This window comes from Schistocerca americana, chromosome 2 (genome assembly GCF_021461395.2).
Source record: "Schistocerca americana isolate TAMUIC-IGC-003095 chromosome 2, iqSchAmer2.1, whole genome shotgun sequence".
NCBI lineage: Eukaryota > Metazoa > Arthropoda > Insecta > Orthoptera > Acrididae > Schistocerca > Schistocerca americana.
The window spans coordinates 765,688,416-765,701,429 of NC_060120.1; the positions used below are offsets into that span (position 1 = coordinate 765,688,416).

At 43.5% G+C, this 13,014-nt stretch overlaps 1 protein-coding gene across 1 annotated transcript in view; it reads left to right on the top strand.

Moving 5' to 3' along the window:
* LOC124594410 (T-box transcription factor TBX20-like) overlaps positions 1-13,014 on the top strand; it is a 494,737-nt gene that overhangs the window by 445,682 nt on the left and 36,041 nt on the right. The window contains exon 6 of the mRNA XM_047132779.1: positions 848-924. Coding sequence (XP_046988735.1) covers positions 848-924 — 77 coding nt within the window. The remainder of the gene's footprint in view (positions 1-847; positions 925-13,014) is intronic.

A 13,014-nucleotide genomic window follows, 5' to 3' on the forward strand; every position in this document is an offset into this window, starting at 1 on the left:
AGGGTTCATGTCTGGGGAACATGCTGGCCACTCTTGTCGAGCGATGTCGTTATCCTGAAGGAAGTCATTTACAAGATGTGCACGATGGGGGAGCGAATTGTCGTCCATGAAGGCGAATGCCTCGCCAATATGCTGCCGATATGGTTGCACTAGCGGTCGGAGGACGGCATTCACGTATCGTACAGCCGTTGTGGCGCCTTCCATGACTTCCAGCGACGTACGTCGGCCCCCTCATAGTGCCACGCCAAAACATCAGTGAACTTCCATCTTGCTGCATTCGCTGGACAGTGTGTCTAAGGTGTTCAGCCTGACCGGGCTGCCTCCAAATACGTCTCCGACGAGTGTGGTTGATGGCATAAGCGACACTCATGGGTGAAGAGGACGTGATGCAAATCCTGAGTCGTCCATTCGGCATGTTGTTGGGCTCGTCTGTACTGCTCTGTGTGGTGTCGTGGTTGCAAAAACAGGCCTCGCCATGGGCGTCGGGAGTGAAGTTATGCATCATGCAACCTATTGCGCACAGTTTTGTCACAGTTTTCTGACACCTCTGAACAGTCAAAGGGACTGTGTCTGTGATACAATATCCACTGTCAACGTCTATCTTCAGGAGTTCTGGGAACCGGGGTGATGCAAAACTTTTTTTGAAGTGTGTATTATTCCACACCTCGCCTGACAGTAACAGAAAAGTAGTTGAATCACCCAACAGTGATACAAAATGAAAATTTAATCAATTTGAGATAAAATAAAACTTCAGTTACTAACCAAACAGCTTCCATTAATTTTAAGTAAACTGTTGTGCTTCAACCTACATTAACCTGTGCTTCATATTGTTATTCTTTCTTTTCAGATAACGAAGCTGAAAATAGACAGCAATCCTTTTGCTAAGGGTTTCAGGGATTCATCAAGGTTAACAGATTTTGATAGGTAAGTGGAACGATTAATATACAAAGAACGTATATTAAGGCATAATATCTTTTCCTCACTGCAGAAATGATTCATATATAGTTAAACAGAAACTGGCAGGTTACAGCTTGCGTAGTTTAAATTAAACCCGATTAACTTTTTGGGAGACAACGCGGTTTTCTGTTATATCTTAATTTCTCCCCTACATACCTTTGTTATGTATGCGGTGAACTTCCTAAGCTATATTTCTCCCGTTCGGGAAAAACTGCACGGTGTGTGTAGGGTGACTGGGTTGTCGGGTATTGGCAGGCTTTACAGTGCACCCACATGAAACCAGTCAGAAGACTGATGACAAACAATAAATAAAATAAGATAAAATAAAAGCGTTATGGTGGTGTGCTTCTTGCAGATTTGAAAAGTATGAATAAGATCATTGATATCTACGGTTAGACCTAAATATTTTTAGGTGTTACCCCCAAAGTCCTCTGTGAATATAGCAATGTTGTACTTAGATTTTAAATGTTTCAGGAATGTTTGTCTTTGCATCAGATGACGACGTAACAGCAGATAACTGCTTTGTAAAATTATAAAGTTCTGGAATATTACAGCAGGATCTTTCACAGCTAAAGTATTTCCAGGATATCAGACATTAATACTACTTAAATCGCGAGATCCTTGTATCTGGAAAAAAATATTATGGTCCTCTATAAAATAAACGAAGTTAAAGGAACCGACGTTTGAAATTCCAAAAGTTGAGGGTTTCTAAAAAATGGTTCAAATGGCTCTGAGCACTTTGACACTTAACATTTGAGGTCATCAGTCCCCTAGAACTTAGAACTACTTAAACCTAACTATCCTAAGGACATCACACACATCCATGCCCGAGGCAGGAATCGAACCTGCTACCGCAACGGTCGCACAGTTCCAGACTGAAGCGCCTAGAACCGCTCGGCCTAGTGTAGCTAGTAATGATCTCCATGGACGAAGAGAACTGACCCTAGCCCGCTTTGTGGCCTGTTTTCCTAGTTCCCCAGTCGGTCAACTTCCGCGACCTGCAGTCACACTGTGTAGTTACCACTGGCTGTGGTGGCCCCACTTAACCTACGATATCAAATGGTTCAAATGGCTCTGAGCACTATGGGACTCAACTGCTGAGGTCATTAGTCCCCTAGAACTTAGAACTAGTTAAACCTAACTAACCTAAGGACATCACAAACATCCATGCCCGAGGCAGGATTCGAACCTGCGACTGTAGCGGTCTTGCGGTTCCAGACTGCTAACCTACGATATCAATGGTCTCTGCTGTCGATATGTTTTCGTCTATCGTTGGCAAAGATACACCACACTATGATGCACAACGCTGTCTTATAGTCTCTGCAGTTACTTTCCACGTGGAAACGGACGCTCATATATATATATATATATATATATATATATATATATATATATATATTTTACACGATAGACCTGTTTGCGCTTATTGCCACTATCAAGTGACCTGCGAAAATGGCATTGGGAAGGGTATCTACGTATGCTTATCTACACGTAATACTTTTTGTAGCTACGAAACGTAAATATGTTTTTGACAAAAATATTTTGACGGTTAAGTGTTTTGAGAGTTCTTTACTACGAAGCTATATATTTACAAGTATATACATGTCTTCAGAGATGATGTTACGTACAGTTCTTCTATTTTCCTTCAAATTTTATCTGTTGGCTGTGTATTCTTTTTTTTTTTTTTTTTACCATTTAACTATCCCGTTTCGTATTCCACTGTGTCAATGAAGTTTTCGAGATAGTATTTTTCTTTTAAAATTTGTGTGTTAATTTAGAAATTCGTGTGGATATGTTCTTGTATGAATATATAATTCCATTTCTTCGAGAATGTTCATAGTAAGTCCGTCGCAGTAAAGAACCAAAAATATTTAACAAAATATCTGTCAAAAACATAATTACGTTTCGTAAGTGCAAAAAATTTTATACTTACCAAGACTTAAAGAAAAAACCTTACTGTCGGTGCAATATGGTCATCACTTACAACTAGACGTATGTACCAATGCAAATGTGAACATAAAACAGCATTTACGTATATACGATATTACCAATGTTATTTTCGCAGGTTACCTGATAGTGGCAATAAGCCGAAAGAGGGTTGTCGTGTAAAATATTAAAAAAAAATGTGTGTATTACCTTAATGCAGCTAGTTTCGGTGAGTTCGTTTTCATTTTGTCTTGTAGTGATGTGTAGTATGCTGCGAGCCCAATGGAACGTAAAACTATTCAGTTTGTTCACGGGGGGACTGGTAGAACAAAAAATGGGTTCAAATGGCTCTGAGCACTATGGGACTTAACATCTGAGGTCATCAGTCCCCTAGAACTACTTAAACCTAACTAACCTAAGGACATCACACACATCCATGCCCGAGGCAGGATTCGAACCTGCGACCGTAGCGGTCGCGCGGTTCCAGACTGAAGCGCCTAGAACCGCTCGGCCACTAGCTGCCGGCTAGAACAAAAGGAAACCGATTCACCAGGTGCTGTACTGAGGCCGAGACGGACCGTGTGGCCTTTACAGATTGCTGAAAGAAGAATCAAACCAGAGATAGCGTTTTCTGAAGTGTGTAGTCCTGAGAGACACAGTAGAGGAGAGCGGGGTATTTATCACGGCGGATCTCGGGAGGGTCGGCGGCCGGCCGCTGGCAGCGTCCGCCGTGTAATTATGTCGTATCTGGGCTGACATCGGCAGCGACGTGGCCACCGCGTCGCCTAATAAGAACGGAATTAGTGCGTCAACAATGGCGCGCTGCGTATGTACACACCGCTGTTATTCAATTAAGCTGCGGCCGGTGGTCCGCGCCAGAGAGCGCCCGGCCCGACGTAGACGGATGACCGCTAATGACTGGCTGCCCGTCCTGCCTTCACCTGTTCCCCGCCACAAAGATGTCCGCCTTCGGCATGCAGCAAGAAACGCGCCGGTCGCCCTGAGTGCCGACTCAGCTGACGTTGGCGCCACCGGCAGAGGGCACGCTGGAGATCGAGATGGATGACCGCACGCAGCACCAGCATCTGGAAGGCGTGAGAACGAAAGACGGCACCGAGTCGACGAAGTAGCCATTTGCTACATGTGTGCACCGCAGGCTACCTCATGGTGTGTAGTGGAAGGCACTTCCTGTGTCACTGATTTTTTCCTACGAATGGTTCGTGAGAAGAACGACTGGAAGAGTTCGAATCTCTCCGTCTCGAATCTCTCTCTTTTTCGGTTTTGGTCTTTCCGCCACTCGTAACTAGCAGGAAGCAATACGTTGTTAAGACTGACAGCAACATACGGAAAAAACGGAAACCCCACGATCAGGTCCTGAAGACCACGAGATAGTCGACCGACCGCCATGTCATCCTTAGTAATTCATCATCGGATGCAGCACGGATGGCAATGGGGTCAGTGCACCGTGCTGCCGACAGTTGGCGACGTTCCGACCTTGGAGCCGCTACCTGTGAATGAGGTAGCTCTCCATGTAAGTAGTCGGCGCACGGGTCACGTTACATAACGTTGACGTAGCACTCTAAGAGTTTTGTGACGCCACTTCCTGCTGTTTAAACCTGAGGAGCCATTTCATCACTTGAAACAAAAATGAGTTCTGCTGTATTTCGGAAACGTGCCCCGTAAAGTAGAACTACTAGCAAGAATAAAGTCTTCCTTCGTCAGGAAGCAAATGACGATAAACAGCATAATCATATTTAATTCATAATTATTTCCGCATTTGGCTCGCTTGTTATGAGAATAAAAGGCATTTTAATGCAACGATCCATTGAAGATTCATGAACACGTGTCATTCTTATTAAGATTTGCTTTGTCAAATAACTACATTTCTGGGATTAAAGCCTTCAGAAGACCGTAATATAAAACGAGACTTACCAGAGTTCTAGCATAGCGTAATTGGTTGAGGCGGCACGATACGGAACCGAGACTGGATCTCTAGGGGTTCCCGTCCAACTTTGCTCCTCCTCCAGAATATTGTAGGATTTTTCTGTGAAATTAACAGAAATAATTTTTGTGATATTTGATGTTAAATAAATATAAGTGCACTCTCTGTCAGGAGTGAGGTTGTTCGACTTCATCACCTTTAATATTCTGATGTCTTAACTGAGTGAACATTTATCCTCCATTTTTGCCTTACTACACATTCACAGATATTGAAGTTTTTATTTAAATATATTAGCCGAGCGGTCTCATGCGCTGCAGTCATGGACTGTGCGGCTGGTCCCGGCGGAGGTTCGAGTCCTTCCTCGGGCATGGGTGTGTGTGTTTGTCCTTAGGATAATTTACATTGAGTAGCGTGTAAGCTTAGGGAATGATGACCTTAGCAGTTAAGTCCCATAAGATTTCACACACATTTGAACATTTTTTAAATTTAAATATACTACAGACAGAACAAGATGACCAGTATACTCTAAACAGAGCAAATACGCGATTTAGTAGAGGAATTCTACTTACGCCCATTTTCGTGAACAAACTGTATGATTTGGGAGCCAAATAAAGCCAACAACTGCCGCTAGAGAACGCTAGAGCGCACAGTCACGTTAACCAGCTCGTACCATACGCCAACAGTGCTGTCTCCTGTGACACTTGATATCCCATCTACATATAAGTCGAAGTTAGCTTCTTCGTCCCTTGTTCCGGCGTCTTTAGTGCAACCCGGTCCAGTCCTCACACCAAGGAAAAAGCCCTGACAGTACCGGGAACCGAACCCGGGTCCCCACGCACAGGGGCTGACGGGAGTGTGCGCGCCTCGGAATTTTAACAATAATCCGCACCGAGATGCATAATGCCTGTCTCGTAGCGTAAGCCATTAGAGTTGGATAAACATCTCCAGCTCTTACTAAACGAACATGTGGCAAAACAGGCTGCTCTTCTTTGTAGCCTCTGTATTTCTACTGTCAGTCCCATCTTACCCCAGGCTAAAGACCAATACTCATGTTCTAGTCCAACGATGGTTTTGTGACTCCTCCGTGGATCGGTGATTCTTCCGATGAATCTATCTACCTCACTTCAGAATACGTCTTTATGCACGAGAAAATACGGAATTTATGACTTACAAATACCTTCCATGAACTCAACTACGAAAAATAGTGCTTTATTTCAGTATTATTGCAACCAGTATTTCTTTAACTTAACGCCATCTTTGATGCGTTGGCGTGTATGACAACTGAGGTATGAATTAGAAAAAGGCTTTTATTAATCTAAGAAAGAGTATAAAATCTCGTGAAGCGCCTTTTGGGCTCATGATTTCGTCTTGTTCGAGTTGCGGACTGTAGTCCCAGCACTCCAGTCATAGACGCGCAGCAGCCAACAGTATTGCAGGTGTAATGTCCCAGTAGCATGCGGTCGGAAGATTGTTTCGCCGCAGCTGTGTTCTTGCAACAGTGCAAGATGTTATCATATCTGCATTCCCTATATTTTACGTGTTAACCCTTAGAGCGCTGTAACGCCATCTGACATCCATCTATAATAACTCAATTTCCGGTTGCGGACGGCACTTTTTTTGCGGCCGAGTAGGAAATTATAAGGACGGTCTGGCAGCGGCGGCGTGTGGGGTGACGCGAGGTTTCTCGCCACAGCAGGATGATTGCTGGCCATTACCGTCCCGGACCAGACATCCACCCACAGCACCGACCCGAAAACGTCATCCCTTGCAGTTACTAAATCTAAGCGAGTCTGGAAACGGTAATGGTATAGCATGATAGATCGCACACATATGTGTGGAGGAAGCAATATCTTTTGGCATCCGTAATAACGGTTTCGTTCAGTCATTGTAGATTAGGGCACAATTATCTTGCCGTGCGGTCTGTTTGTAAAATAATAAAGGCGATATCTTTGTGCACGTTTTCTCACTAAATTATAAAACAAACCGTTTATTTCAAAATGAAACAATAACCTAGGAAGGAAAGCTACCTCCATAGAGATATTACTCAATCTTAATACATCACAGTGCATATAAATTATCCATCAAGCAGAAAGTCGGGTCACGTCAAGTGGTAGAAAAGTCCTATAACGACTGAGAGTTGCACCCAAGATTTTTTAGCTTCGTTATCTGAGTCACACAGGCATCGATCCATTTTGCGACGTATGAGTACTCCTAACGTTTTCCATCGCGATATGATCTAATGATTCAATCACACTAGCATAAGTAGTGTGTATGGCAAGTGGCCTCGGGAGGCGCTTATTATAACGGTGTCGTTTAGGCAGAACAATAGAACGTGCGGACTACGGTGCTTTTGTTTCCTGGGTGGAAAGCGGAAAGCAGTTGATCCATTTTTCATAGTCTCTGGTTTGGCTACACGTTTGACATGCAGATTCTTCCAGCAGATCGCGACTAGCAAGCAGAAAGGAAGTAGATATGTACTAGTGTTTCACAATTCACAGGCGTTCTGCTATACACACATGGAGATCAGCCCGAGTTACTTAGCAGACTAGTGGCATGTGCTGAAAAACACCTATCATCCTCGCTTTCTTGAAGCTCTTTAATAATACTGCAGCTGCCGTGTAACCGATTCAGGCGTCTTTACCGAGACAGTATTAAAATATATGAACTGATAATAATTTGCCAACTGGTCGTCATTTGGTTGTTTTGACGTTTGAACCTACGTTTTCATTCCACTTGCTACGCCCATAGTATGCTACAGGTATCAGCACCCAAATAAACAGTTCAACTAGCAGCATCAAATACTGTCACTAACCGATAATAGTTTCATACTAACAGTACAGACTATTTGGGTTATTCTTTGTTGAAACTGTCGAAATGCAATGCCGGAGGTTGCTTTTGCAATCCTCGAATGCAGTGCAAGTAATAAAGTTAAATGGAACTGCAGTTAGGTGGTTTAAGACGAATTAAGCCGCACGGGTAGCCGATCGGTCTGAGGCGTCTTGTCACGGTCCGCGCAGCTCCCCCCTTCGGAGGTTCGAGTCCTCCCTCGGGCATGGGTGTATGTGTATCGTCTTTAGCGTAAGTTAGTTTAAGTAGTGCGTAAGCGTAGGTACCGATGACCTCAGCAATTCGGTCCCATAGGACCTTACCACAAATTTCCAATTTAAGACGAATTTATTAAGAATTTTACACACCGCTAAGGTAGACAAAACAACAAATGCGATATTGGTTAATGAAACAAAATAGTAGGTATCATCTAAGCTTACAACGATGTTGACCGGGCATAGAAAATTAATGACTTATTACCGTCGATTCAGGCTGCTTGTACGAGCAGAGAGGATGATCAAATAATAGATTACCTATTATGGGTAACTTAATACAGAGATAGATGCCCTAAGGAAAAGAATTACAGAAAAGGGAGGCAGCTGGCCCGTCGATAAACTGGTTTTAGTAAAGCTGTACATGAACGGTTTTCAAAAATTTTGCAGTTAAATAAAGTTTCCCAGCTTATGAATAGCTGTGTTACTGAAAGTTAAAATTTAAAAAAACGTTATTCCTGAAAATCTTATATCGATTATACAGAAGTTAACTTCTATGGGTGTAATTATCAAAATACTTTTCATCATGTTCTACCTGAAAACCTTAAATCGATCAGACATGAGTTCTCTATTGTGAATACTTTTCATCCATACTATTGTATTTCGTTATAATTAGACTTGTGTTTTGTGTATCTTGGTATCTGAACATGTATTACAAATATTGCAATGCGGCATGTTGCAAATAAATGAAAAGAAATGAAAAAAGTAGGTATACTTCACGTGTACCCGCGTTCTTTGTAAATGCTCACGCGATGTACTGAACTTAATTGTTCACATGCAGGAATATAAACATCTCAGTTTTCTGGTTCATTGCAGCTACATGGCAACTTCTTGTAATTTTCAACTAAGGCACATATACGTATGTGACGAGCGCACTGGTATTAGTTGTTTGAGTAAGTCATTAACTTCCGAGCTGAGTAATATAAATAACAATTGTTCAGAAAAAGATAACAAAATGAAGGAACTACTAAAAAATATTCAGGAGCTCAAAAATGTATCCAAGACTACAGACGTCCGGTATGGATAGAGGTGGTTCAGTCCAAAAACAAAGTACCATTTCCCAAAACTACCTGGAAAAATGAGTAGATGAACGAAAATTCAGCTACGAATGAATTAACAGCGATGGCTGAACTTTCACTTTCGATCACAGCTACTGAAACCGCTCACCAAGGTCTGAGGTAGGTGGCTCAGTAGGTAGCACGCTGCCTTGGGAAGGACGACGGTTCAAACTCCCGTGCGACCATCCTGATATCCTGATTTAGGTTTTCCGTAATTGCCCTAAATCACTGTAAGCAAATGTCAGGATGATTCCTTTGAAAAGGGCATGGCCATTTTCCTTCCACATCCTTTCATAATCCGAGCTTATGCTCTGTTTCTAATCAACGCTATGTCGACGGTCGTAGTGATCGAAAATAAAAGTTCAACTATTGCTGTTATTTTATCTCACGTAATTATTACAGTTCCAGACACTGAACCTTAATGTTCCACGTGCTGCAAAATAAATTGAAAATTTAGCTAAGGCTTGAAACGTTGTCAGTCGTCATGTAGGATACAAATTAAGTCCACAGCCAGTTTATTATTTTATTTGTAGCCGAAACAACTGGGTGCGCTCAGTATTTGGTTCACAGACAGTTGCGCGCCACAGACATTAGTCACTGGTGGGCTCTCTCACCTGTGAAGAATACATTTGCCGGAGGGCAGCGTCAAATCGAGAGACGGGTTAACAGCATCTTGCGTAGTACCCGCTGAAGGATCTTCACTACAGTCTCATATAGGGAGTGTCTCTGGTTCCAAAGTGTTGTCGCTCATCTCCAGTCACTAATCCTCCGACCCCCGAATGAACACACTATATCAAGGACACTGGATAAAGATGGACAGACCTTTCACCCGTAGTAAATGTGCAGCTTCCTTCCCGATGCGCCCGTTAATTCACGTCTCGTGATGCCCACATTCCATGTTACACAGGAAAATATAACCTCCTTTCGCACGTTGCACAGCAGTAGGACGGATAAGACGCGTTTGCAGAATAAATTGGTCTCCACTACTTTATGCAATGCTCAAATTTCTTTTCCCCTCATGTTACTTCCTTTTACCCAGAAACGTACCATAATATTTTTGGCGTCATCAGTTGGTTCTTATTTTATTGAAATTTGAAAGTACAGGTTTTTTCAATGAAATTTGCGAGAAAGGATTAAACCGAAATCGTTTTCTATATGTTCCAAAATGACTGCTCCTTGGTTAAGCTTTGTAGGACCTTGTTAACTTGTCAGATACCTTGTCACCTTCAACAAAATGACTTTTTAATGGAGTTAGTCCACTTTTCGTTTTCACCGTAGTTTCATTGTACGATAATATTTCGCAACTATAGTTTGTGAACACTTGCTGGCCTCTTATCATGTTACTCCTGTGGTAATGGATCGCATGATTCATGGAAGGAAGCTCTGGATCGTATGGTCTTACTGTTGGAGAAATGCACTGGATGGCTTCAGTTCCACAGCGTCGAAACATTCCTAACTCGAACACGTCTCAGTTCCTTCAGTGACATTAGACAGATAGCATGGACATTAGCAGACTAGAGCAGGTTATTACTGTCAGAAAAACCATCGTGCAGCCTACATTGTGGCAATAGTTACATCCATCAGTCGAGAGAGGCACACAGTTACTGAATTGGCTTAAAATGTTATAAAATCGCCATGAAAAAAAAATCTTAGTTCCGGTTTTTTTATGCAGGATCTTGTTCACGAACTGAGCTCTCTTTATGTCCTATATGTTGGATGGGAATCATATCGAACGAGCTAGGTGGCCAGACCATTAGCACAAATTCTCCAGAATGTTCTTCAAACCAGTCGCGACATAAAAACTCCATCTTTGTTTGGAAACTTGAAATACATGAATGGCTGCAAATGGTCTCCGAGTACCAGAACACAACCATTTACAGTCAATGAAAGGTTCATTTGGACCAGAGGACGCAGTCCTTCCACATAAACACAGCCCACACCATTGTGGAGCCACCAGAAGCTTGCACAGTGACTTGTTGTCAACTTGGGCCCATGGCTTCGTGGCGTTTGCACCTCACCCGAACACTGGTATCAGCTCTCACCATCTGACCAGGTCACTGCTTTAAAGCCGTGTAGGGTCCAACAGATAAGGTTTCCAGCCCAGAAGAGGCGCTGCAGGCGTCGTCGTGCTACGATCAAAGGGACTCGCGTCGATCGCCTGCTGCCAGTGCACATTAACACCGAATTTCGCCGCACTGTCATAACGGGTGCGTTCGTCGTACGTCCCACATTGATTTCTGCGCTTATTTCATGCAGTATTGCTTGTTTGTTAATGCTGACAACTCCACGCAATCGCCACTGCTCTCGGTCGTGAAGTAAAAGCCGTTGGAAACTGTGTTGTCCGTCGTGAGAGGTAATGTCTGCAATTTGTTATTCTCGTCACACTCTTGACACTGTGGATCTCGGAATATCGAATTCCCAAACGATTTTCGAAATAGAACATCCCATGCGTCTAACTACAACTACCATCCTGTGTTCAAAGTCTCTTAATTCCAGCCGTGCGGCCATAATCACGTCGGAAATTTTTCACTTGAATCACTCGAGTACAAATGACAGCTCCGCCAATGCACTGGCCTTTTTATACCTTGTATACGCTATACTAACCGCCATCTGTATATGTGCATATCGCTATTCCATGACTTTTCACCTCATTATATGACGATAAAAACCTAAAGACAACACAACAGCCAGTCCCCAACAGGACAAAACCTCCGACCTGACCGGGAACCGAACCCGGACCCCTTCGTTTAGCAATCCGCCGCGCTGATCACGCAACTGTCCAGGCAGTTCTCATCCTTCCTGTAAACGTAGATGTTTGTTGGTCACATAACTAAACTCAACCCTAGGTGTTAGCAGCCTTTTATGTCTTCGAGTACAGCACTAGCGCAAAAACAGAGCAGTTTCCACTGTTGGGTGTTCGGCCGGTGGTCAGTTTGGAGTGGTGGGCTGACTAGGTCCAGTGAGTCCGCACAGTAGCTCGCAGCTCGCCCCCTCCCGCAGGTGCGGAATAAAGTAGGCGATTTACTGCGCCCCGGTCGCCGATGACGGCGCCGGCCCCACGCGCAACCGTGTCGTTTATTCAACTTTTTCCTTTTCCCGTCGTAAATTTTGGCTACGAGAATTTATTTCAGCGTTTCCCGGCCCGGATACCTCAAGGTGTCAGCTCCGACGCTAACTGCACCATTGTTTTTATGACGCGAATTTCGTACCGGCCTAAAAAGTTTTAACTTTAACCCTTTTCGGGTACATTTATTTTAGGGTATGTGCGGCTATGCTAATGGGGTAACAGGTCTGACAAATTGGCATTCGTGGTCTCCCGCTGCTACTCATCTTCCTTACGGCGGTCTGTCTGTGTAAAGGAGCGTCCGCAGGGTGATCCCAGGTGTAGTCCCAGCATCTTCCCTTGTTTGCAGGAGTGGAACGTCACACATTCAGTTTCGTGAAGGTAACTGAATAGTAGACTCCGGTTCAGACATCACCGGCAGCGATTCCACCTTCGTTGACGAAGTCGCTGAGGCACACTTATACACTTCACCTGATTCACGTAACCGGTTTTAATTCTGGTTGTGGAATGAATTTGGTCGCTGAACTAATGTATGTTCCAGAGTCGTGGGTTGAATTCCAAGCCTCACCTATGTTACTTATTGAGTGAGTGAAGGTGTGTGAACCTGATAATGGCGACCCACTCGTTAAATGGTGGCGAAAATCTCTTCCGCAGAGTAGGCTGTGTGTTGCACTGTGTTCATCCTCGTCTCTTCTTTCTTTCTTTCTTCCAAAACAGACCGAACACAGCATTACACTGGACGTCGCAACCTTCACCACGCTACATATACATACTTGACATTTCTTGACAGTTTGGACTACCTACACAAAGAAGTTTCCCAGGACAGCAAAATAGAATTCTACCATCAGCCAGGATACAGTGACACAATTTTAAGTAGAGCAAAGTTTGACCTGTGCTAAGGGATAAATCCGTTTAGTTTGAAGCCAACAGTATACGTGCGAGAAGAAAAGTCCTTACATGTGTCATTTT